A 26,945-nucleotide genomic window follows, 5' to 3' on the forward strand; every position below is an offset into this window, starting at 1 on the left:
AACTAATGAGTTCACATCCCTCTCAGCCAACCACAAACAGCCACAGCATCAGATAGGGAGTATATATTCAGCATCATGCTGCTCTCTTCTGCCATGGCGAATTGAGTAAACTCTCATTACGCCTTCGCGCAGCGCAGTTAAGGGCGAGGAGAGGGACTCATTTGATTGGTGATGGTGTGTGTAAAACCCACTCCACGCCTTCTCTCCTCCCTCTTTCCGACTTGTGCAGGTAGGAGGGACGGAGGTGGGAAAGAGGAGTAGCTGCGCCAGGCGCACGGTGTGCCAAACTTGCAAAATCCGCCTGGCCACACCCAGTTGGCGAAGCCCACGTGCGCTGCGCTCCCGCCTCGCCCGGTCTGCGAAACTAGAGCCCTGTAAGTGCAATTCTACTATTCCAATGTTATATGTGTGTGTGTGTGTGTGTGTGTGTGTGTGTGTGTGTGTGTGTGAGGTCATCATGTTTACTCTGTGATGAGTTATGCATGTGAAACAGGGCATATTTATTTTATTTTTGTCATTTGCTTTACATTTTTATTTTATTCATCCTTTACAGTAGTTTGAGAGGAGGATGTGAATTGATGCAGTCCCTGTCACATGTTGTGTCATTACAGACTCACTCAGTAAAACAAATCCAGAGAGAGCTGTGGTCTTGTGGTGATTCCGTGGCGTGTTACAAAACCTGCTACATATACAGCTAGGGAGGTATTTATGTGATGAAAGGATGTTGTGTGTATGTCTCTACATGTGTTTGAATATGTATGTGTGGTGTGCTGATTTTACAGGGGACAACACTGTTTAGCATTTTAGATGTTGACTGTTTTCATCTGGTGCAATATCAGTTTAAGTTACTTATTTTTCCTTTGCCTTTCAGAGTACATCACAGCAGAGCCCTGGTGCCTAACACCTTTCCACTACAGCTAGATTCCAGGATATAGGATGCCAAACAGACTCTCCACAAACCTTCTTAGTGGGCACACAGTCTGTGGCATCTCAAAAGATGGTAGTGATTAGCACACAGCTGTATAGGGCTACTCTGAGGGAGCAGCCTGAGAAGCAGACATATATAGCACAGAAATTATATGTGTTTTTGTGTTTGAGATACAGTACCTGGAAATATTTAACAGTATTGAAATGTTTTCCCAAAAGCTTCAGGATATATATTTCTGCCTCACATTATCACATGCCTTTGACTTTGTTATGATGTTAGCAGAAACAAATTTATTATATATATATATATATATATATATATATATGTATGTACACACACACACACACACACACACATATTTTCTTTCATTTGGACTTTCAGCTGTCATTAACACCTATAAAGGGCATAGGTTCAAACCAAGTATGCAACCTCATGGAGTAGGAGGAGAAAGAGGGAGAAACTTAAACAGCTAGCAGACCCTCATGACTCTCTAACCCTGGCCATGCTGTTATTACAGAGGAATCTGAGATTTCATATGTGTCATCTTTTTGTATATGTTCCTATGAGCTATTAGCAGAGTTTTTATAAAAATGTTGGAAAAGTAAAGCAAAAATGTATTATTTTACTTTTGTTTTACCCTCAGCAAAGGCTATAAAAGCACACCCTACATACAGTAATTTGTACATAATTTGTATTTTAATTACCAACACAAAAACATCAGATAAAAAATAAAAGAGTTATGGCAATACTTGAAATATATACAAGAAAGGTGGTTTCAGAGAAGCACTTAATTTAAAAGAGCAAGGAAGTCAATATTTAAATGCTATATTTTACAGACTGTAGATGACCTGATCAGGCTCGTCTTTGTGGAGGTGTTTGAGAATCCAGTGCCATTTGCTGAGGAGATGCATAAAATCCCCATCCCAAAGGACTTAGCATCCCAGTATGAGAGACCCTAAAGGGAGGAAATGGTTGCCTTACACGTCTCTGACTTAAGCGAAGGCAGCAGCTTGAGGCCAACGCAGTGACCAGCCAGAACAGGAAACTCCTGGCATATCCTGACTACAGGACGGGTTAGACACCTGAATGGAAAGAATTGAACACTATTACTATAAGTTCACACCAAAAGCTGCCAGAGCTGCAAAGGCGACAGGTCTAATTAATTTTCAATGGACATATGGCGACTAGAGGCGTTTTGAGCTGCAAAAGAAAGGTGAAGACTGGTTAACTTTATGCAAATTAGCTATGACACGTTTGAACTGCAAATGACCAGCAACCAATTGGAATGTAGATGTCCATCACTTGTGTGGAACCCAGAGAGCATCCTCGGAAACTTTTAGTTCCTACCACACATTCGTTCCTGCTTCAAAACAAGCAGTACGCTGTCCAACGGATCTATGTTCAGCCTGAAGTAGCGCCTCTCCCCATCCAGCTGCAGCTCCCGCACCAGCCGATGATATTCCCCATGCTGTTCGCAGCCCTGGAGGATATCGTGAACCCAGAGCCGACGGCGGCTACATCCACGCAGGTACCACACAGCAGCAGTGTCTTCTTCCATGTTGAATCGATACACAGGTGTGGACAAGTGCACTTACTTACACAATTTCTTTGTGTTCTGGAACGCATGTTATTAGTGGGAATGCAATTCATTTGCTCTCCTTACCACCAGTTTAACTAATCGCACTGTAGGCACTCGAACGCAAACCAATGACAGTGTTTCCCCTAGGTTTACAGCTTTGGGGGGGAATAACAAATAAAAAACCTTTGCTCATATTCGGTACGGGTTCGGCCCACTTGACATGCTGCTGTGTTGTGCTACAGCCTATTCAAGTGCTGGAATTTGTTATTTACGTGACAACGTCTGAACGCAACACAGGCTATGTGTGTTTAATGTTTAATGTCAGACCTATTTAGACTTTTTATTCTGTTTTCATTGTCCAAAGAGAAAGTTTCTGTACTCAGGCAAATGCACAGTCACATTTCTGTGCTCCAGCCAGTAACTTGATTTGCGGCTTCTTTAAATTGAGAAGCATAATCGAACGTTCAGAATTTGACGTCATGAGCAACTTGAGCTGCTTTCGCTGCCACAAATATTTTACCAGCGGCGCTGCTAGAGCGAATTCAGCTGTTTTGCAGCTCTGGCAGCGTTTGGTTTAGTGTTGCAGATAAAATGCTGCTGTGTTTATATTTTTGCATTTATCTATTGTATGTTATTTTCAGAGTTTTTTGTAGTTTTCATTGTTTACATGTGCTAAAAATAAAGGAATTTTGACAAAATACTTTTTTGTCATTTTTTTATCAGTGGGTTTTTTGGTATAATGAAACCATAATGTTCAGAATCGAGTTTATGCAGTTGTATCTCTTTATATGTCATAAAAATTTACTTTTCTTCAGTTCTATGTCTTAAGGGTCCATAGTGAGACCTGTACATGTTGTGGATGTTCTGCAGGGTGTAAAGATTCGAGCAATTAGGCTCTAGGCCTGGATGGTGTATCAAACATGTAGGATGAACTGGAACCTGGTTCATTACCCCAAAACCTAATAAGTAAAAAAGAGACAAGACATATTGTTTTGCAGTAAGCAAATAAAGACTCAGGAGACAACATCACTGCATAGAACAAATACTGATCCAAAAAGCAACATGTGGGTGTACTATGAAACTTTGATTTCATATAAATGATGTGGAGAAACTGATAAATTGGTACAATGTACATATTGTAGATCACAAACATAAGATGAAGATGATTATAAAATGCAGCTACATTTTAGTTGAATGGTTACAGTAAACATGACAGCTAAGACATCTGAATATACTTGTAATTTTCATCCATTTGTTTCTGTATAATACAGAAATCTGTCATCTCTATCTGCTGTGGTAAAATTGCTGAATTCATGACTTAAAGCTTGTGTGGTAGTAGCCAAATTTATAATAACTTTTGGCCAAATTTATAATAACTGGTGTTATTGGCCAACGCAAGCTACATTAGTTTGATCTTAGATGAGCCTGCTTAGATTAAAAAAAAAAGGAGTTGTGCTTTTCACCACTGCATATGACAGGTGAGTGCTAGTGTTGGTGTTTCCACATAATGTAGTAATTGACTATATTGTTAGAAACCTTTTGTACTCTGCAGCAGACATTTTCAACTTATGTCAGAGGACATACAATTGTAACCATAATGTCAGATAAGTTACAGTTATCATGTAACAGCTGAAATATAAGACAGCTACGAAATAAATTCTTACCACTGTGAAACATCCTGCTCCAGTCTTCAGAGTCTATCAGCTCCTGTTTCTTCACTCAAATTGAAGAGGGTGATTGGCCGTTGTTGTTAGCTTAGCCACAGCTGTGTGTTTACTAGCTCATGTAGCCTCAGAGCAGACTGAGCTGCTGTAGAGGCGGGACACAAGCCCAAACACTGTTTCAGACACAGGTGCTGCAGCAGTGGGCAGTATAAGACAAATAATGTGTTTTTTGAACATTACAGCACCTAGCATCAACTAGCATCTATACCACTTGACCCGAATATTACAAATATAACCTTGAAAATAAGCACAATAGGTCTTCTTTAAGAATAAACAGATTAGAATTTGTGGTCAAAGGTCAAGGTCACTGTGACCTCATAAAATATGTTTTTGGTCATAACTTTATATGCTAATTATGACAAAACGTCATACAAATGTCTAATAGGATACAATAATGAAGTGATGACATTTTATTTACAAAAGGTCAAAGGTCAGCTTCACTGTGACATCATAATGTTCTGCATAAAACACTTTTCTGGCCATTACTCAACGTCATATCCCAGGAACAGAAGGGGAGACATTTGGTTAGATGCTCAATGGGTGACACTCATCCTGGGCGTCCACCTTGAAACTGTGCTGATTGTATAGATCTTCTGTGCTATCGGGGGGAAGATGTGTTTGAAGCATCCATGTCTTCACAGACATGGAAACTTGATTGGTGCAGGGGTGGTAATTCTAGTTTCAAGAGTGTTACAATTGCTCTGATATTTTTCACAGCAGTCATTTTGACATGCTATAGCAGTAAAGGCACAGCTGTAGTCGATCATTTTAAAGGTGCTGTATGTAAGAACATGGCCAAAACGGTTATTGCACTGAAATTCAAAATACTGCCGCGAGTCATGTCCGCCCCCCCTCCCCTACAGATTCGAGGTTGCTGCTCTGTGCTGAATTGCTGCGTTGTGTTCCAGTGTCCAGCAAAAATAGAAGTCCTGTGTATCTGTTGCAGAGGGCTTCGGAGTGCTGCAGCTGAGACGGAGCCGGAAAGCAGCACAGCCACAGCCGGTGGAAAGACACACATTGACTAGAACTGAATCCTATCGGCTCCTCTGCCATGCCGGAGTGCAGACACAACCAACACGCATCTGGTGGAAATTGGGCATGATTTGTTTGCCCACGGGCGGCTGCCGTGGCTGGGCCGCGTCGCCCACTTCTTTGATCTTCGGTTTTCCAGCGGACCGTTCGAGCAAGTCCAGCTTCTCTGCTGCTAACGCTGCTGCGGGGATACAGCTGAGGAGGAGCCAGCTGCTAATGCTACGTACTGGGACACTGCTAATGCTGCTTGCTGTGCTGCTAACGTTTGTTTCTCAAAAAAATCAGTCGGGTCGATTACCCACCTGCACATGGGCTACAATGTATGATCGAAAATAACAGTTGAAAGTATTCGAAATGTCCATCCCCATCTAGCTGTGATGCTAGTTAGCCAACTTTGGCTAAAGCTTTCGTGTCAAGGAGAAGAGTAGCCACTTCAACATCCGATTTCAAATTCTTCTCCGCTTTCAACCGTCTCCACCGTTCAGAGTATTGTCTTGGCGTTTTTGGGAATCATAACGAGGTTGTTTGGGTTTAGTCGCACTGTCAGCCATTTTAGCTCAATCGTAACTGTAACTGATGCTGAGACTCCACTGACTGCGTGACTGGTAGACGGCGGTGGGTGGTGCAACAGGCCAAAACACAAATTCAAAATATAAACATGATTTGCAGACCGTAAAAAATATTTTTAAATGTGAATATTCTGGCTGTACTATTGTTGTCGGTGAGATCAGTATGTTATATTAACATTAATCCTTAGTCTCTGTGACATATTAGGAGGATTTTACGACTATTTGCTTTAGATTTCTTACATATAGCTCCTTTAATAAAGGCTGCTCTGCTTTATGGTTAGTGTCAAAATATCTGCTGTGAAAAGTATCTTATATTTAACTTATATTTATCTTATTTTCTTATGTAGCTCCTGTTCAAGTATGATCTGATAAAGTATGATATGGTGAAAGATGAACCAGTGAAAAATCTATATGGTTTCTGTCAGCGAGTGGAGAGGGGTAAGGTGCAACATTTCCACAAATGATTTTTTATATATATATAATGTTTTGAGTTGACTTTGAGTTTCGAGAAATTTATTTCATGTAAGAAGTACTTTGTATTGAATTTCTGTGGTATTTTTCTTTTAAGGTGAGACAGGGCTTCTACTGTCCAAGGTGAGCGCCATTAGCCCATTCTTTGGCTATGCTGGAAGCAAGCAGCTGACTGAAAAGAAGCTGATGAGAGATGTGTTCGTGAAGGGAGATGCCTACTTTAACACAGGTGACCTCATGGCTGAAGACCAGGAGGGCTTCATCTGTTTCAAAGACAGAGTGGGAGACACCTTCAGGTACAGTTGGATAGGATGTTTGAGATGTCCCTACTGCAGGCACTAACCATACCTCACGACCTGTAAGAAAATCCATCTCTGATGATTTTTGACCTGATGTGGTCATCAGGCTTAAAGACAACACATTTTTAACTTGGGCCTGTGATACAAATTACAGGTGTTGAGTTGGAAGATGTGGGCATTTACCAGGCAGAGAGGGTCTAACAAAGAGATAATATACAGGGATTGATGTACTGATGCCACATCACGCTATTCTCTGTTCCACTTCCCTCTGTAAGTCAATGAAATCTCTCATATAGCATGTCTTTCACTGGGTGCTCTCTTCTCACAAAGGATTCTCAGGAAATGATGCAGATCAAACTGGATGTAATGCAGAAGTCAGTGCAGAGTATTTGTCATGCAATTAAGTTATGCATTTCGTGTCAGACAATAGTATGTCTGTCCTTTTTAATCTACCAATACTGGTAATCACAGGTGTTGCCAAATCTATTATGGCTGGAATCTAAAGGATTATAACTTAAATACAAATCAACAGAAAATATGCAGACCTGATGATGTTTAAAGTAAAGGATGAATGATTAGACATGTGGTGAAAATGGGATAAAAGCAGATTTAATGCATGTTCTGTGTTACCATAGCAGGTTAGAGACTGGTCTGAAACAGTTTGCTATGTCGTCAAGGTATATTCAATGTACACTGAACAAAAATATAAACGCAACACTTTTGTTTTTGCTCCCATTTTTAATGAGCTGAAGTCAAAGATCTAAAACATTTTCTATACACACAAAAGAATAATATTGTTCACAAATCTGTCACACCTGTGAGGTGGGATGGATTATCTCGGCAAAGGAGAAGTGCTCACTAACACAGATTTAGACAGATTTGTTAACAATATTTGTGAGAAATGGTCATTTGTGTATATAGAAAATGTTTTAGATGTTTTGAGTTCAACTCATGAAAAATGGGAGCAAAAACAAAAGTGTTGCGTTTATATTTTTGTTCAGTGTATATTATGCAAAGCTTACTATAGTAGTGCAAGAGGTCAATTGATGATTTATTAGGGGTCCAAGGGTCCTGGGAAACCTATTGTTTTTGTTCAGGTTTTTAATTACTATTATACATCTTACTATTTTTCCTTAAGTAAAAGTGGTGCTGCAGGTGACACCGTGCAATTTGGAGGGTTGGTCCAGATGCCTACACGGACCTCAGACGCAAAGAATTACACATGTGCACCTACAGGGGGCGCTACAATCAAGTCCAACACGTTTTGACATGTAACTACCCCACACCATATGTCGTACATTCAAAAGCCTTATATCTATGGATTCCCTGAAAGAAGCTGCATCACATGGCCATGGTCCTGCCCACTTCCGCCTAACTTTTTTCCCGCCCAAAATTGCAAAAACTGCAAAACCTTCTTTTTTGAACTCCTCCTAGAGATTTTTTCTGAACTGCATGAAACTTGGCACCTAGACTCACAAGATGGACCTGATACAAAGTTATCAAAAGAATTTTGCCCGGTCAAAAAATTTTTTGTAGCTAGCTATCAAAACACAAACTGTTGCGTATCTTTGTCAAATTAAAACCTCAAACCCAAGGCTTAGATAATTAGTTATTATGTGACTGTGAGGGTGTGAACAGAATTTGGTAAACACTGGCCACTAGGGGGCGCTATAAACATGGGAAGATTATATCACCTAAATGGCTACCCTGATTTTTATGAAATTTGGTGGGTATGATTTAGGGTCATTCCTGAGGTCATGTATTGAAGGTGGTCATGACTGGTTGAAGTGGGCGTGGCTTATTAAAAGACAAACAACAAACATTTATTTCAGCTGAACTATTGTACTGAGGGCTGTGAAATTTATAGAGTACATGTAGACTAGGACACAGCCTGCCATACCAAAAATTATGCAGATACTCCACTAGGTGGCGCTATAACAGACACAAAAATGTTTTTTCCTGTAACTTCCACATTTTAGATCACATATTCATAAACTTTCTATCCACATATTCCCTAAATAGAGCTGGACTTTCTGACATAGGCCCCGCCCACTTCCGCTGTACATCTTCGCTAAGTCGCTACACATCCAAAACCGACTTTTTCAAACTCCTCCTACAGATTTTGTCCAAACGGCCTGAAACTTGGCACGTAGACTCTTGAGATAGACCTGATCTAAAGTTATCAAAAGAATTTTGCCCGGTCAAAAAATGTGTGAATTATTAACAACAAAAAAAATTTTGGTAGCTAAAATACACATATTGTTGCAAATTTTTGTCAGACTAAATTACATCAAAATGACACTTAGCATGCTTGTTTCAGAGGTCGTTCTGAGGCTCGGTGCCAAAATTGGCACAAATTGGCCACTAGTGGACGCTGTAAACCCTGAAATATCACGTTTTGTAAAAGTTGATCGGATTTGTACAAAACTTGGTGAGCATGATGTGGGTTCAGTCCTGTGGACAGCCGCAAAGTTTGGTAATGATTGGTCAAAGTGGGCGTGACTCATTGCAATAAATGCATTCAGCCTTTGGTACTTTAATTGCACTTCCCATTACAGTGAATACTGCAGCTCAGACGTTGTGTCCTGACGCTCGCCCCGAGCCCGTTGTTCTTTGGGGCTGGCTTTCGTGGACTCCATGGGGCGTGGAGGCCAAGTTGCATGGGGAGGCTTGGACCCTGTTAATAACTGCTTGCCGTTCTAGTGTTGTTTTTATTATTATTTCGTACTGTTTGACATTGCGTATAAAGGACCCCACGATTTAACTGGCTGTGAATGTGAAGCTTACGTTCTACGCCAAAATTCTTAATTATTATTATTATGCCATGTAGGCTTGTGCTGATTTCTGGTTTAACCGGTTCGGTCCAGTTTAAGAGCTCCACCCGGTTTAATTTACGTCAACCAGATAAACCGGGGAAAAAAAGGAAAAAAAAAAAAAAAAGTTTTTCACATCAGCGACGTGTCAAGGGACTATATTCAACTTATCTTGCATTGTAACATTCATTGTGACAGCTTAATAAGTTTTATATTTGTTTATAAATGAAGTGGAGGCGCCTACAAGTGTTTTGTTTGGTTTGTCTCAGAAGCTGCAGAGTGACTCTAGAGCTCTGCTCAGCTGTCTGCTGCTGCTGCGAAAGATCAAATTTCATTGGGGGTGGGGAAAAGTGCGAGGGAGTCAGCAGTCATTTAGTTTGTTGCCCTAACCAAAGATACTGGATTACTACTTACTATACAGTACTGTACTATTACTACTATTATTACTGGTTTATCCACCGTCTTTGCCCTAACGTCTTGGTGTCCTTCTGCTTCTTCTTCTTCTTGTGTAACCTTGTGTGTATTGGCGGTTAATACAGCATTAGCGCCACCTAGTGGATTGGAAGCGCATTACACCTATAATGGGCATTTATTGGGAAAAATGGCTCAAATGCGACCCCCAGTGGTAAAATTAGGTATATAATTCGATATATCCGTTTGGTTAGATATTTGACTTTAAATCAAACCGGTTGGAAAACTTTCAAACCAGCACAAGCCTAATGCCATGTTTCTCACCATGTAAATCCTTCCACATTTTTCAACGCAGAAACTTCATTCAAATGCCAAAATATGCAGCTCCATTAGGAATGGATTGCTTGTATTTTTCTTATTGATTTTTGTTTTTTTTATATATACATATATGTATATATATATATACTTTAATTATTCCCGAAGGGAAATTAAATTTTTTCACTCTTGTTGTCAATTACACACAGGTCCGAACACACACATGCACAAACAGGACCTATCATGCACTGTGGAGAGATGTCAGACTGCCTTGGGAGGGGTTCGGTGCCTTGCTCAAGGGCACCTTGGCAGTGCCCAGGAGGTGAACTGACACCTCTCAAGCTACCAGTCCACGCTCCATATTTGGTCCAGACTGGGACTTGAACAGGCAACCCTCTGGTTCCCAACCCAAGTCCCTATTGACTGAGCTACAGTGGTGACTTGATGGCTGGAGTGTGGAGCAGCTTCAAAACCTTCTCAATAATTTCCCTTTAACTCACTTTCACAGCCACAATTTTCACTCTACATACACATTTTATACATCAAAACATAGGAAACTTTGTGCTGGTCATAGAAATGTTACTATGGAATCAAACACACCTACATATTTGAGGGAAGAGTCAATCATTTTTTTTCCTATTCACTCCTATGTAAACTGAAATGGAAAATTTCTGGAAAACAGCTTATGATAAAGTTTTCTAATCTGCAACCATGATCACATTTTTGACTCTACAAACAAAAAAAGGTATTTACGCATTCAGGAGAATCTCCTCTCTCACAGTGCTGGCATAAAAAGAAGTTGTTTGAGAAGTCTGATCTTCAATAAAACAACTTTCTGCTCTTAGTATCTGTCTGCCCCTCTTCCCTGTGCTCTCCCTCATTAAATACTTTAGCAACCGCTACTGACACACAAACACAGACATATGGGTGTGGGGGTGTTTCTGACTCTCAAATGCAGAGATGACAGCAGCTCCATTTTAAAGTCCATGTAAACATTATATATCAGCGTTTTCTATATATCATATACTAACTACTACAGCCTTTACTATTAGTACTACTGTTGCTACTTTTGTGATTATGACTGTTAAACACATTGTAATGTACTGTGATATTATACACACATAGTACTCAATACTTGTAGTACATGTAGTATGCAGCATAAATTCATTTAATTACATCCCTTAGCACTTTTCAACTATTGCTACTATGTCACCTTCTTACACATTTAAGTCAGCATTGCAGTGTTGCATCAGCTTTTCAACAATCCTCACAATATTCCGCTTTATGAGTATCATTCAACTTTTCAATGGCATTCATACTAATTAGACCCCTTTCCACTTTTTCAACTATTCTTATCACTTAACCTTGTTCTTACACATTAAAGCTAGCACTGCAGTGTAGTATAGGTTTTTAAAAAAAACCTTCAAATGTATCACATCCTTTAACTATTAATGTTATTATTCAACATTTAAAGCCAGCATTGCAGTGTAGCGTCAGCTTTTCAAACAACCTTAAAATATTCCACATCATTTATACATAAATGGTATTATTCAACATTTAAAGTGAGTATTGCAGTGTACCATCCGCTATTCAGCATGGTGCATGCAGACCTACAATTTCTTTAGAAATTGCATTCTCTAGTTTACCTTGTCCTTGGCTGCAGTATTATTTGCAGCAGTTTGATGACATTAAGGTGTTTTAAGGTGTTTGTGGATGTGCTGCATAGGTTTCATCACCAGGTGTCTGTTTCACAAAGCAGGTTCAACAAACTCTGAGTCTTATCCTGAACTCTGAGTTGATCTACTCTGAGATAGGAAACTCTGAGTTTCCGGTTCCAGAACAGCTGATTTGAATCAGTTTAATCAACTTGGAGTAGTTTCACCTGGAGTTAAGCACATGCACCACAACTATAAAAAGCCAGCATCAATGGAGCCCCGATTCGACGAGTCATCATGGCAACAGGGAAGAGGAAGGCTACGTTTTTCACCCCACTAGAATTAGAAATCTTAATGCGCTCATACGGCGAGTTTGCACATGTTTTCAAAAAGAAGTGCAACACCGCTGCAGCTGCAAAAGAGAGGGAGACAGCGTGGGAGAACATTGCTGCACGGGTCAATGCGTAAGTTTAAATGTAGTCCTTTGCAATCACAATAATATTACAGGGCAAAACTGCTTGAATGGTAGCCTATTAATTTATTTCATTTAGGTGCAATCCCGCAGGGGAGAAGCGCACTTGGCAGCAGTTTAGGATGAAATATATAAACATTGTTCAAACAGGTAAGACCTCGGCATAATCTCATGGGGGTACCTCATTTTGATCATGTTTTACATTGTAAAGTAAATATTAGGCTAAGTGGCTGTTTGACTGTGCAGTTGTTTTATCCCCAACATAATGCTGTTTTCACACACATAAGGGCACATACCGCGGCGTCTGCCCCCCGCCAGCCTGCGCTCGAATTGAACATTTTTTAATTTCACCGCAACACGCTGTGACGACACTTCGGCACGTCCAGTAGCAGAGAAGAGTCTGAAGTAGACCTGGAAGCGGTCACCATGGAGCTGTAGCTCCTGAACAAGCCTGTACTCTCCCAAATCCTGTCTTGCGCGCCTTGCTCTCCGCTTGCTCTGCGCCCTACCCCACCGTTGCGCTTCAAAATTGCGCTCTGTGTGAAAGAGGCTTTACTCAAGTGCTCTGCATCTCCGACATTGTACAAAAAACTTCCATTTGCAAAGAAACGCAGTGCAACACACAATATCTGCTGGGATGTGAGAGCATGACTACGATTGGTAATGTTGCAAATGTAAGGACGGATTAGGTTGTGTATGTAGATGATGGACTGTGACGTGCAACGGTACCGCTCAAAAAGATAATTGTCTGGAAATGCTAGAACATCTATGCGCGGTCTGATAACCATCTCCCGACGAATATTTAATTCTCTGCGCAGTAATGCTGCACCTTCATCCACGGAATCGTTATCAAAAGGACATGCCATGCTAGTGAAAAAGTCGCCACTTACTGTGCCTAATGGACTTCTAATATACTGACTCTGATTTTTTTAATGATTTTTTTAAATGACAGACGGCAGAACTAGGCTACGCCAAAACTCGCCTGCTGACTGAGTGAATGAGGAAATCAAATGGAGTGTGTGGCTCTGAGAGAGGGCGGAGACAGAGAGAAACTCGAGGTTCATTGAGAAAAACCTGGTACCTACCAGGTTAGGTTCATAGAGTCTGTTACTACGATAACTGACCAAGAGCTTAAGTTACCTCTCTCTGAAACAGGCTAGAGTTACCCCTCTTTCCCTGGTTTGAGTTACCTCCCTTTTTGAAACGGAAAACTCCTCATTTCAAGGTTAACAGACTCTGAGTTTTCACTAAACCTGCTTTGTGAAACGGACCCCAGGTGATACCTGTGAGTGTGTAGCAAGTTTAACAAGCTGGATTGTGTAGAGAAATTCCTGTTTGGTTGTTTATATGCTTCCATATTATGTTTTTTGTTGTTGTCCATTGTCCACTTGGACAGAAGAATAAACAGATTAGAATTCTGTGGTCGAAAGTCAAAGGTCAAGGTCAGTGTGACCTCACAAAATATGTTTTTGGCCATAACTCTGGAATTTATTTGCTAATTATGACAAAACGTCATACAAATGTCTAATCGGATACAATAATGAAGTGATGACATTTTATTTCCAAAAGGTCAAAGGTCAGCTTCACTGCAACATCATAATGTTTTGCATAAAACACTTTTCTGGCCATTACTCAAAGAACAGAATGGGAAATATTTGGTGAGATACTGACTTGGTTACACTAATCCTGGGTGTCCACCTTGAAACTGTGCTGATTGTATTGATCTTCTGCGCTGCTGGGGGACAGTTGGGTGTGAAGCATCCATGTTTTTACAGACATGGATGTAAACTGTAAGAGAAACTTCACTGGTACATGGGGCAGAGGAGCAGTAATTCTATTTTTTTTCCTTTTGTATGACAATGTATTACAGTTACTTGATCCTACCTTGCCTTAGGTGTGAGCCAGAGGCAGAGACAGAGTGGGAGATCAGACATATGTTCTAGTTAAACATAATAAACTAATTCCTTCTGGCATTTATAACAACAAAAATGAGCTTCACAGTAGATGTGTGTAAGAATCAGTATAGATGTGTTCAAATCAATCATGGTCAAAAAACTGTCTGCTGTCCTAGCTGCCGGCTGCCAATTCTAAACTCCCCCTTACTAAGGGCTTCATTTCCTTTTAATAGAGGTTTCACATCCTGTTGGCATCTATCGAATAGCCTGGCCGGCAGGGGGCAACATTGCATAAATGAAACTCAGTAAAAATACTAAATCGACTCTAACACAGTATCAGTAAGAAGTTATTATTATATGGGCAGCCAAGAAGTTGTAAAGGCAGGTTTCTGGCTTCAACACTTGCACTCTTAATCATGTTGATTGAAATCATCATCTTGTTTCCCTGCTTTCAGGTGGAAGGGTGAAAATGTAGCAACAACAGAGATAACAGAGACTCTTGGGCAGGTGGATTTTATCCAAGAGGTTAATGTGTATGGAGTGGAAGTACAAGGTATGTTTAAGAAGTGTTTGTTTGCATCTCTACCTCTGCTATCAGAATACTACTCATCTAAATTAGCAACAAAATTACAAAGCCTGTGAAAACTTGCTTTATAGAGGTTTTCAGTGTAATCGTCTCCTAATGATGTACCACGTGTAATAGCTTAATTATAGCAATTATTTACAGCTAAGAGAGCCCAAGCTGGGACCCCATGCTGTTTGATGTAACATTGCTAATAATGAACAGCCCAGCAGTGAATATCACTGAGCTGGAGAGTGATGACCTTGAACCATGTTGTCCACAGGGCACGAAGGCAGAGCAGGTATGGCTGCCATGATTACAAGACCAGGCTGCATGTTTGATGGGAAGAAACTTTTTGAGCATGTGGTGAGGGACATACCAGCTTATGCTCGTCCACTCTTCATAAGGCATCAGGTAATGAGCAGAGAAACGCTGACACTGCATCGTGATTTTGTTAATGAGCATTCTTCATAATGAGGACTGTAAATTCATTCAGGACGGAACCATGGAACCAAAGGGCTTACTGTGACAACACTGATCTCAGGTTGGGAAATGTGTAATTGCACAACAGTACAATAAACTCATATAAATGTGGAACTATTACTGTTAAATTCAAAAATACTTTGTTTGCCTCGCAAGTTTGAAAAAATAAACCACACAATTTATTCCCACACACATAAAAGCAGTCTAAAAGATAAGGTCACTCAAAAAACTAAATGGCATTATTAACTCCTCACCTTCATTCCTAGTGGCCCACTGGGAAGTGAAAATGCATGACACAGGAGTCGGTTGCAGTAGCTGCAAGAAAATAACGTTAACGTTTCTTTACTTTGCTCTCTTTTATGATAACTCTCTTTTATTATAACACTCTTTCTGAGCTATTCCACTGTGTCTTAATGTGTGTGGACATGTAACTAGACTTTGGCCTGGCTGTAGCTCAGGTAGGAGAGGTCTCCCAGGACTAGAAAGTATGAGGATTTGATTCTCATTGACTCTTTTGCTGGGTTCAGACTACGCGATATCAGCCTGATTGTAGCCCAATGCGACTTCGTACTGTGTTGGCTTGGATTTTGAACGACAATGAGTGTCATACGCGATAATCCATTGTTTTATCTCAGACGACAACCAACGCCACATCTGGGATTCCTCACGACGTCCCGACAGAAAGTCTAGCATGTTTGATTTTCTTTTTGTCTTCCACGACTTCTTCTGTCACATCCATCACTTTGACCAATAGAAACACAGACTGATCTGCTGCCACAGATGATGCAAAAACACCCCCGACTTTTTGATATTTCCTCTAGTGACTACCATACAGAGTAAAAAGGACAAAATGATGGCATGAAATACCAGAGGCACAACCCAGTGAGTACTGCCATTAGAGGCACCATCAAGAGCGTCTTGACCAGCTGCATCACGGTTTGGTATGGCACCTGCATAGGATCCAGCCGCAAGACCTTCCAGCGCATCATGAGAACAGCTGAAAAGATTATCAGTGCCTCTCTCCACCCCTCCAAGACATTTACATCACCCGCCTCACCCACAAAGCCCTCTGCATTGCTGGTGACTCCACTCACCCATCACACACCCTCTTCAGCCTTCTGCCATCGGGGAGGAGATTACTGAGCCTCCGGGGCAGGACCAGCAGACTGAGGGACAGCTTCATACACCAAGCTGTCAGGACACTCAACTCCCTCCCTGCTCTGTTCTCCAAACAAAGACAGCTATTTGAGACCCATCTCCAGGATGTCTCACCTCTCACCTCAGTGAGACTCAAGTCTCAAAACTTGATTGGACAGGACTTTTACAGTGACATGTGACTCTGTGATGTCACAGGCATCTGTAGAAGGTCTGCTCCCTTCAAACAATTTTCCCTCTTACTCTAGAGCTGCACCTGGAACCACAGCTCTTTCCTGCCTTCTTCTGCTGGCTAACAAAGCAGTACACCACCAGGTGACTCTTTCTTCCATCCGTTCAAGGATCGGTAAAGTAACAACTGGGCATAGCTTCATCGCAGCTTTACAGCCCCCCCCCCGGGAATGGTGCCCCACGAGGTGATTTAATGTTAATTAAGTCACATTATTTAACATAATAATTAATTTCAATTGTCTGTATGTCCAGTGCATATGTGATATTGACAAATACAATTGACTTCACTTGACTTGACTTGATTAGCATCAAACTAGCAAAGAATGTTAATTCTTCATAATGTAGAAGGATAAAGGAATAAAATTCACAAACAGTGGCGGGGCTTTTGCTTACCATAGCTGCAGAGGGTCCCAGCTTTATTTGAAACAGACTACATTAGAAACAGGTCTTTATTTCCAGACACTGGTCTCTCTTTCTACCTTTGTATTTTTGTATTTTTTGTTTTTAATCCACTCTTGTTTGTCCTGGTAAATTTAATGCATCGTACCGTCATTTCAAACTCAACACGTCCTGTAGACTTGCATAGTTTGCATGTGGTACTTCAAATGTAGCTCCTCCCATCTGGTGGCACTTTTTGCATTACCACAATAACTTTTAGGCTAGGACATGAACAGCTACAGTGACTTAATATATTAGTATTAATAATAAATATAGAACAAGTCACTGCAAGATTTTATGACCCCACAATTGCCTAATCTGACATAGTGACTGTTGGAACAGACAAAAATGTTGTGTTGTGCAGTCTGAACCCAGCATTACACAGGTCAGGATGGTGGTGCAGTGGTTAGCACTGGCCGACTGGGGCCCTTCTGCATGGAGTTTGCATGTTCTCTCCATGTCAGAGTGGCTTTTCACTGAGTTGGCCGGCTTCCTTGGTGAGCGTGAATGGTTGTCTGTCTCTATGTGTCAGCCCTGTGATAGTCTGGCGATCTGTCAAGGGTGTACCCTGCCTCTCGCCCAATGTCAGCTGGGATGGCTTGTGCCCTTAACAGAATAATCGATTGGATCATTATCGTTATGGATAATGAATGAATCGATGATTCTTGCACACTGATCCCCAAATTGCCTCCAATGAATCAGTGTGCAGGGTTGGAACAACTAGTCAGATAATCTACTTATAAGGGGTTCTATGGTGAGATTATGTGAATCTTCTGGACACAGTTCTTAACATGGAGGTGGCTGAGCCAGCAGCTAGCAGCTGAATGTGTTAACTGCATAAACAGTGCAAAACAATGGCAGCAGTGCTAACAGAACTGATGGTGTTAACCAGGGGGAAACAGGAGGGTGGGCGCTACCTTTCCACAATGCAGCTACCCTGATAACAGCAGTAACCGCTATATGACCCTAAGGGCAAAGTGGCAGCAATGAGCTAGCCATCTGGAATACACACAGTAACTAACTAGTATGCTTGCTCTATGGGCCTAACACTGTGGAAGATCCAGGTAATTTTACAACCAGGAAATCAAACTTTTTTGGCTTTATGCACCACTGAGCAACTTGCAAAATGAATCTTAAACTGCGAAGTAGCTTAACCTGTCAGATACATGTGGTGGACTCAGAACAATTTCCCTCTGAATTGTTGTACAGTAAAACTATTAAGTAGATTAAAATTAAAATACAAATAGTAGTACAAATTTTGGGTACTTGTACTTTACTGAAGTACAGCAATTAAGTAAATATACATAAATGTATTTTAAATGTATTCTTAAAGATATTTTAATTATGCCTCTGCGCCAACAACAGCTGTGGCTTGAGGCATTTTGTTTTCGGATTGCCCATCCATCTGTCCCATTCTCATAAAAGCAGTATTCATGAATGCCAATAAGGAATTTTTAAAAATTTGGACTGAAGAATAACCTAATTAGAATTTGGCAGTCGCAGGTCAGAGTAACCTCACAAAACATTTTTTTGGCCATAACTCAAGAATTCTTATGCTATTTACGAGAAAACCTTACAGAAATGTCGAATAGTATGCTATATAATGATGAAGTGATGACGTTTTATATCCAAAGGGTCAACTTCACCATGACATCATAATGTTCTACATAAAACACTTTTGTGGCCTTTATTCAGTGTCATATCTGAGGAGCGAAAGGGGTAATATTTGGTCAGATACTGCATTGGTGACTCTAATCTTGGGTGCCCACCTTGAAACTGTGCTGATTGTATCGATCTTATGTGTTGTTGGGGGACAGATGGGTGTGAAGCATCCATATTTTCACTGACATGGATGGAAACTGTAAGAGAAACTTGACTGGAGTGCGGAGAATTACCACCCTGTTGTTGTACAACAGGGTGGTAATTCTAGTTCATCCTTTTTCTTAGCCAGGAAGGTCCCATTGAGGTACAAGATTTCTTCCTCCAGCGAAGTGGCAAAATCAGCATAATCAGTTTCAAAAACTACGTAGAATAGTAAAACACATACAATATATAAAAAAAGCAACAAGTTAACAGTTATCGGCCATATGAGTTGTTATTCGTTGGCATGTTGGATATAGGCAAAAAATCCAATATTGTGCATTCCTAATAATTTTCTTTTCTTTGTGTTTTGTCAGCATTGTTCATCTTAAGGAACAAAAAAAATACTACTTTTAATTGGTAGAAAAACTGTCCTCACCTTTTTTCTAATCAGTGTTGCTTAAAATATATAAATCTTTAACACATTTGTTTTTCTGTACATGACATCAGTGTGCTTTTTTAAAGCAAAATACAAATAAAATTTGGTGGAGAATAATATTAGATTCACAACCACACCATACAAATAAGGGCAAGGCTATCAAGGTTAGGGATAGGAAGATTTATAAGTACAACATGGACGCACTTGTGATGGGTAGTAAAAGAGGGAAGTTCATTAGGCAAACACATTGGTCAAGTATGAAGGAGCTGTTCCCTCTCTCAAGTTGAGTGTTAGTATGCTGTAGCAGGAGAGCCTTGTGTCTTTAGTGTGTTACGTTTAACTGGCATTCGTTATTTAACTAATTAGAAACATACAGTTCATGTTCAATTCAAATCAGTTTTTCATTCTCTATATACAACAGCATACAGTGAATGAAATGTCGTTACTCACGAATCCAGGTGCAGTTCTGGATGATTATTATATTATTTCAATGAAATTTAACTTGGCTCCTTCAGTTAATAATTATTGGCTTAATCTCACTGGTTATTAAAAATAAAACTGGATCAGTCATTAAGGTGGCATGACATTTATTTTAGCTACAGTCACTGCTCTAGACAAGGTGAAGGAAAGAGTTATTCTACTGTTGATGTCTACAGCTGCAACTACTGATTATTTGCATTAATCATTTATTAAATCATCAGTTATTTTCTCAGTCAATTAAACTTCCAGAATCCAGTGTTTCCAACCAAAGTCTATCATTTAAAAAATATTTTCAAACGATTGACCAATTATTAGAATTGTTGCTGATTAATGTTTTGCTGATCAACTTATCATTTCAGCTCTATTGTAGTCAGTGTATGCCCAACAGAAAGGCCTGTTTTACCAGCAGGCTCCAATGGCATGCACAATTGTGAGCTAGTCAGCAATAATAGATCACCTAAAGTAGCTAATGTAGATATTGTATTATTGTAGTTTCCAACTAAAGAACCAACACTAAACTAATTAAATTCCTTGTGAAACCTGCTGCTAAAATCACACTGATTGTTTTTTCCCTCAGGAGGTCATGGAAATGACGAGCACCTTCAAGCAGCAGAAGTTTCATCTGGTACAGAGCGGCTTCAACCCCTCAACAATCTCTGATCTTCTATATGTGTTGGACTACCAGCTGATGAGCTACATTCCTTTAACAGACAGTATCTACCAGAGCATCCTCTCTGGGGAACGCAAGCTATAGACCTCCAAAGAATGGATGTGATGATGATACAGTTTGAAACAATGCACAAAGCAGAGTAGAAATAAACACGGCTTATCGAAGCACGTTGTATTCAGTGGAATAATGACAATTTGCTATGGTCTAAATGAAAAGCCATTGTCTAATTAGTGAATTATAGGATCACGAAGAGTTGATTGTATACATGTGAATGGTGATGTCCTGATGAGATTTCTTTGTTAAACAAAAGATCGAAGGAACGTGAATGTATCACCATGAAAAAACAACTTCTAAATTAACTTTATTTTACCCTCACATCAGCTGAAACAATGTGTTTGTCATTTTAATAAGGAAGCCCCTCTTTTGCCAATGCATTTGATAAAAACACTGCTAAACACCTAATTTAAAGGCCCTTAAAGGTCTACTGTATGGAATTTAGTGGCATCTAGCTGTGAGGCTTCCCATTCTCATTCTCGGGTCGTCAAATAACAATGCTTCATGCCCTATGGCCTCTTATAGCTACGCACAGGGCATTCTTTAGTGTCTCTATGTGATGCACGGCTGAAACACATTGTAACTTGGTTAAGTTTGTGAAACAGTCGCAGTTAGCTTTAGTCAACATACCTACTTAGTCAGGTTTAGAAAAAAGATCATGCTTTGATTTAAACGAGCCCAGTGCTCGTTCAAAACATGCCTGTTCAGAATGTGCTGATTGCTTGGCCTGTGGTATCCCTGCTCGCAGCTTTCTCAAGAACTGCTCATCCAAACATCACACTTGAAACTGCTTCTTTGAGCAATACACCTGGACCCATAGATTATTTTATGATGTTTAGGTATGGACATATAAAATTATGTTGCTATTTTAAGTCATTGTACCCCATAATAATGTAAAAAAAAAAAAAAAAAAAATACTCAGCGCTGTGCGACTTACTTACTATGTATTTGTATTTCTACTTCAGAGGAAAAATATTGTAGGTCTACAATTACATTTACCTGACAGTGACATGTTATGTTTATCAATTAAGATGTGATGCATTAATATTCATTCAACTATTCAGCATTTTATGAACTGAATACTCCACCTTAAACAGATATTAGTAAATTCAAGTACAATGTGCTGGTAATGCCTGTTTTTCACTATTCAGTTTAAGTAAATATTTGAATGCAGGATTTTACTGTGTAGTATTTAGAGTTTATTCTTTTATATATACACACAAACACACATACACACACACACACACATATATATATATATATATATATATATATATACACATCATATATTGCATTCAAACAGATAGTACACTCTAGCGCCTCACTGTTTCAACAATGGTAGCCGCTGCGTACCAAAAAGCTATGATAACATTGATGAAACCATAGATATCATATACAGTAGATACCTTCGGCTTCGGCCCGCTTCAGCGATGCGTCAACGTCGCCGCCATCTTGGGGAGGTCACTGCCTGCTGGCTAGTACTGTTGTGTATGGGGATAAGTCTTCAGCAAACTTGCCATGCTCACTCAAAAGTCTCAAAGTGTAACTGGGTGCCGGTCCAAAATACTACAGCAAAGCAGAAAAACCCGACAGCACTCACTAATGTATAATACTTTTTAATATAATGGATTGCACAGCAGCAGTCAAATGGACGTGTTTCAGCTCATAGCCGTCCTCAGCGTTAGGAAATGGCCACTTACTGACCCTCATGCCGACAAGAAGTCAATCAATCAATCAATCAATTTTATTTATAAAGCCCAATATCACAAATCACAATTTGCCTCACAGGGCTTTACAGCATACGACATTCCTCTGTCCTTATGACCCTCGCAGCGGATAAGGAAAAACTCCCCCCAAAAACCCCTTTAACGGGGAAAAAAAACGGTAGAAACCTCAGGAAGAGCGACTGAGGAGGGATCCCTCTTCCAGGACGGACAGACGTGCAATAGATGTCGTACAGAACAGATCAGCATAACAAATTAACAGTAATCCACATGACACAATGAGACACAGAGAGAGAGAGAGAGAGAGAGAGAGAGAGATGCAGGTAATGACAGTAGCTTACAACAACATTGTTGAAAGTAATAATATTATAGTTATAGTTCTGGCTACTGTGGTACAATATGTTGAAAGTATGTATTAATATCTGGCAGTATACATGTGTGACAATAGTCATATGTGTATAATAACAGTAGAAGTATGACTAATGATGGCAGCAGCAGGAGGCATCTGGCAGGACCATGGCAGGACCACGGCAGCAGCACAACCACACACGTCACGCTGTCCAGGCACCGTTGCGATATGAGTTAATCTGAGAGACAGTGGAGCACAAAGGCTCCGGAGAAGAAGCCGAGTTAGTGACATCCAGAATGGCCGAGTTAGCAAGATGCAGTAATAAGTTAAGTGTAGTTTTTAAAAAAAGGGTTTCCTCAAGCTCTGCCAACTTTGACATTCCCAGTTAAAGAAATTGTGTAAAGAAAAGCAACATGACATTTGCCTGGGACTCCCAAATCACTCAATCTACCCCTGAAAACACAGCCAAGTCCCAGCTCGCTGTTACAAACTTTCACACTTTACACTGGCATAGTGGCACTTATCCCTTGCGCTCTCCTCTCGTGCTTGTTTATCCCATAGGCTATCTGTTTGTGCCTGTTGACTCCAAGAAAGTGAAGAAGAGTTCGGTTGTAACGTTAGTATATCCAGCATCTGAGCTGCAGTTGATGAGCCATAGCCGGTCAGTGGGTACCAGCTGCGGATGACATGCTGGTTGCTCTGCAGAACTTTACATTTACTCTGGTCCGGGAGCAAAGTGCTCTTTCCAAAAGTTACATTGCTGATGCTTGAAATGTTTGCTACGTGTAACATTTCTGGTCTCTTTCATCATCTTTTTTTAAATGTACCATACAGCCACCAATAGAAGGTCCTTGCCAAAGTCAACAATGCACATCATTGGTTCCCCAGCAATACACCCACCAAGTGTCAAGAAGATTGGATAAACGGTTCCTGAGATATGTGAGGGGCAAATGTATACACAAATATACATACATACATACATACAGAGATTCCATGCTTTATAGTTAAATGGATACATTTGTTATGTGACATATTTACATAAAGTGACTGATGTTAGTGTGCAATGACTATATGTAAATGACATAACGTTATGTCAAAACAATGGCAGGGGACATGAACTGTGGTGAAAGTCTGGTTTTGTTTGAACCATCCGCATCCCCTCCGTTCTGCCCTCCGCTCTCTGCTGACTTTCTCACTCGTTTCTCGTCAGTTGCTGTCAGTGTCAAGTGTTAGTGCAGATGGTTTTACACTGGAGTAGTTGAAAGCCCGATGTGTCACATAAAGATGCAAAAGGGTGCCTTTGGTGTCGATACCACACGTTGAGGGGCATTACAAAATGAGGGTATTTGATGACCTGAGAATAGGCCGGTTGATGTTGCAGTTGCTTACAACTGAAACTTCTCACAAGTGCCAAGGGTGTAGAAGAACTATGGTGACTGACACGAAAATGTGAATGGTCAGTGTTTTATTTGTCTGTTCTGGGCTACTGTAGAACATGGCGATCTCCATAGACGATAACCCATTCCAAATGTTTCCAATTCCATTTATCTTTATTTGTTGTAGAGGGACAGTGTAGATATATACTGTATAAAAGGCTCATTCTAAGGGAACAAAAACACGTCATTTCTTATTTCAGGTGATTATGCATACTGAAAAACATAGTTATGGGTATTATATTCCATTTCTGCTATTATATCCCGAAATCCTACACACTGGACCTTTAATAAATGAATTCAGTAGATTTTTTGACGGGTATATGACTTTCCCCTTAACGTATGTATAAAATAATTAGAAATGTTTTTCCTATCCATTAATAACCTGTTTAGATTAGATTAGTTTATTTGTCCTATTAGGAAAATTTTCTTCACGCTTCCATACATCTTGAGTGCCAACCCGACATATACACGTACCCCACAGACACAACATACATTTGCCACACACACATGGATTCTCAACACATAACATACAGTGTAACACAGACGCATTTACACGTCACTGTGGTTTTTGAGTTTTGTTTAGTTCTGTGATGGCCTTGGGGACAAAGCTATTGTTGAATTCGATTTTTTTCCAGGGGAGTGTCCTGTACCGGTGTCCAGAAGGAAGCAGTGTGAAATGTGGGTTGAGGGTGGTGACTGAGGTCCTTTGCAATGGTCTGAGCTCTGCGTGCAGTGGCTGTGTTGTTAAGGTCTGAGAGATTGGGAGTGGGGAGGCCAATGATCTTGGCAGCTTTGTGTGTGATCTGTGTGAGTCTGTTCTTGTTGGGGGCTGACAGCATGTAGAAGAAGCAGGGTGAGCAGTAGAGGAGGATGGGCTGGATAATGCTTTTGTAGAGTAGCAGCAGGAGGTGGGGGGCAACTGAGAGTGATCTGAGTTTTCGGATGGCGGAGAGTCTCTGTTGACAGCGTTTATGGATGTCAGTGGTGTGTTGTTCAAAGCTCAGTTTATTGTCCAGGGTGATACCAAGATATTTGTGACTGTGTGTTTAAGGTGTTATTAAAGTTTGGGGAAATCTATGGGGTTGTATCTGCATGGATTAGGAGGGTAAGTTGTGTATTAACAGTTCCCTTAAAATCCAATTAAAGTGCCTTAATTACAGAGGTACTAAAGGATGAAATGAAGGAATTTGATGGTACAAAATTTCATGCCAATGTGACAGAGCAATGGACTCTGGCAAGAGAAGGAAAGGAAGCATGTGCTTAACCGTGAAGAACGACTGGTGTGACGAGGGGAATGGTGGATCACTGCTATATGCTGTTCAGAGGGGGCTGCAGAGCGTTGCTGCCCATGTTTGGGAGGAGCAAACATGCAGCCATCTTGTTGAGGTCAGGATTTGTGGACAGTTAAATCATTCCACAACCAGAAACCATGGATTACCAGAACCATCCAGAAACATGGACAATTATAAAGCAGCAGCCAAAAATGTAAGAGGACGCCAAAAAAAGGATTAAACAGTGCACAAGTTTAAGGAGCTGATGGATTCATATTTCACTGGAGTTATACCTTGTGTAATCCCATGTGACAAATAAATGATTCATTGATAAAGCATATGAAAATGGAGATTCACAAATGTGGTTTATAACTGACGACCAAAATAAATGATTCACAGATATGATTAAAAGAAATTGTGCCTGATATAATAGATAATGATCAGTCTGGTTTTATACCAGGTAGATTACTGTCAGATAACATCAGACAGACACTAGATATAATAGACTATGCACAGAATAATGACACCAATCTTCTACTTTTAACATTAGATGCAGAGAAAGCTTTTGATTTAGTTTCATGGCCATTTATGTTTGAGATTTCAAATAGTTTTGGTTTTCATGAAAAAAATTTCAAGGAATGTATAAAAATCCATTTTCTAGAGTAAAGGTAAATGGCACACTGTCTAGAAGTTTCTCAGTCCATAAAGGGACAAGACAAGGGGATCCCCTGTCACCAATTATATTTGCTACATGCTTAGAGGCACTCACAGAAAGTATAAGGAAAAATAATAACATCAAAGGTATAAATATAAAGGAACAACAACATAAATTGGCATTATATGCAGGTGATGTGATCTTTTACTTAACTTCTCCAGATCAATCGTTACCAAACTTGATGGAAACAATCTTAGAATACAGTAAAAACTCAGGATATAAACTAAATGAAAATAAAAGTGAAGTATTAACATTTGGAAAAGATATATCACCAGAACGTAAAGAGAAATACAAATTGAAATGGCATTCAAAGAAAATTAAATATTTGGGAATATACCTTACTGGAGACATAAAAACTCTGTATATAGACAACTACAAAGCTTTAGAAAACAAGTTGAAAGGAGACCTCAATAGATGGAAATCAATACCAGAGTCAATACTGAATAGAATAGACATTGTGAAAATGATGGTCCTTCCACAATTTTTTTTATTTCAAACCATACCAATAACCATCCCATGTAGTACCTTTAAAAGATGGAATACAATACTTTCAAATTATATCTGGAATTATAAAAGGAAAAGGAAAAAACTAACCCAATCTAAAGAAAAAGGTGGGCTTAGCTTTCCAGACTTAATGACCTACTTTTATGCTAGTCAAGTAGATATAATAATGAAATGGATGAATAATAGAGTAAGAACTAAATGGAAACTAATAGAACAACAGTCAGTATCAATATCAATTGGAACACTACCCTACTTAAACTTAAAAGAAATGTAAAAATACAACAGGAACAACAGATGTATAGAAAATACATTAATAAACTGGGGACGTATTCAAAAAATGTACAATTTTGATAAATAATGCATTTACTTGAGAGAGATGGCAAATGATCCTGACTTTTTACCTAGTAAAATGAATAAAGCACTAGAAGACTGGGCAGGGAAGGGATTACAACTGTACTCACAACTGATGAC

The 26,945-nt window shown here is 39.9% G+C and overlaps 1 protein-coding gene across 2 annotated transcripts in view; it reads left to right on the forward strand.

Annotated features, from left to right (window-relative positions):
* slc27a6 (solute carrier family 27 member 6) overlaps window positions 1–22,322 on the forward strand; it is a 119,187-nt gene extending 96,865 nt beyond the window's left edge. The window contains exons 6-11 of one of the 2 annotated variants that reach the window (XM_049604041.1): window positions 6,180–6,270; window positions 6,401–6,599; window positions 14,619–14,716; window positions 15,009–15,139; window positions 15,222–15,269; window positions 20,329–20,402. In XM_049604041.1, coding sequence (XP_049459998.1) covers window positions 6,180–6,270; window positions 6,401–6,599; window positions 14,619–14,716; window positions 15,009–15,139; window positions 15,222–15,254 — 552 coding nt within the window. In that variant the 3' untranslated portion in view covers window positions 15,255–15,269; window positions 20,329–20,402. Of the gene's footprint in view, window positions 1–6,179; window positions 6,271–6,400; window positions 6,600–14,618; window positions 14,717–15,008; window positions 15,140–15,221; window positions 15,270–20,328 lie in introns of both variants that reach the window. The other variant, XM_049604040.1, reaches the window with a different exon arrangement.
* The last annotated feature ends 4,623 nt before the right edge of the window (window positions 22,323–26,945 follow it).

This window comes from Epinephelus fuscoguttatus, linkage group LG18 (genome assembly GCF_011397635.1).
Source record: "Epinephelus fuscoguttatus linkage group LG18, E.fuscoguttatus.final_Chr_v1".
Classification (NCBI taxonomy): Eukaryota; Metazoa; Chordata; class Actinopteri; order Perciformes; family Serranidae; genus Epinephelus; species Epinephelus fuscoguttatus.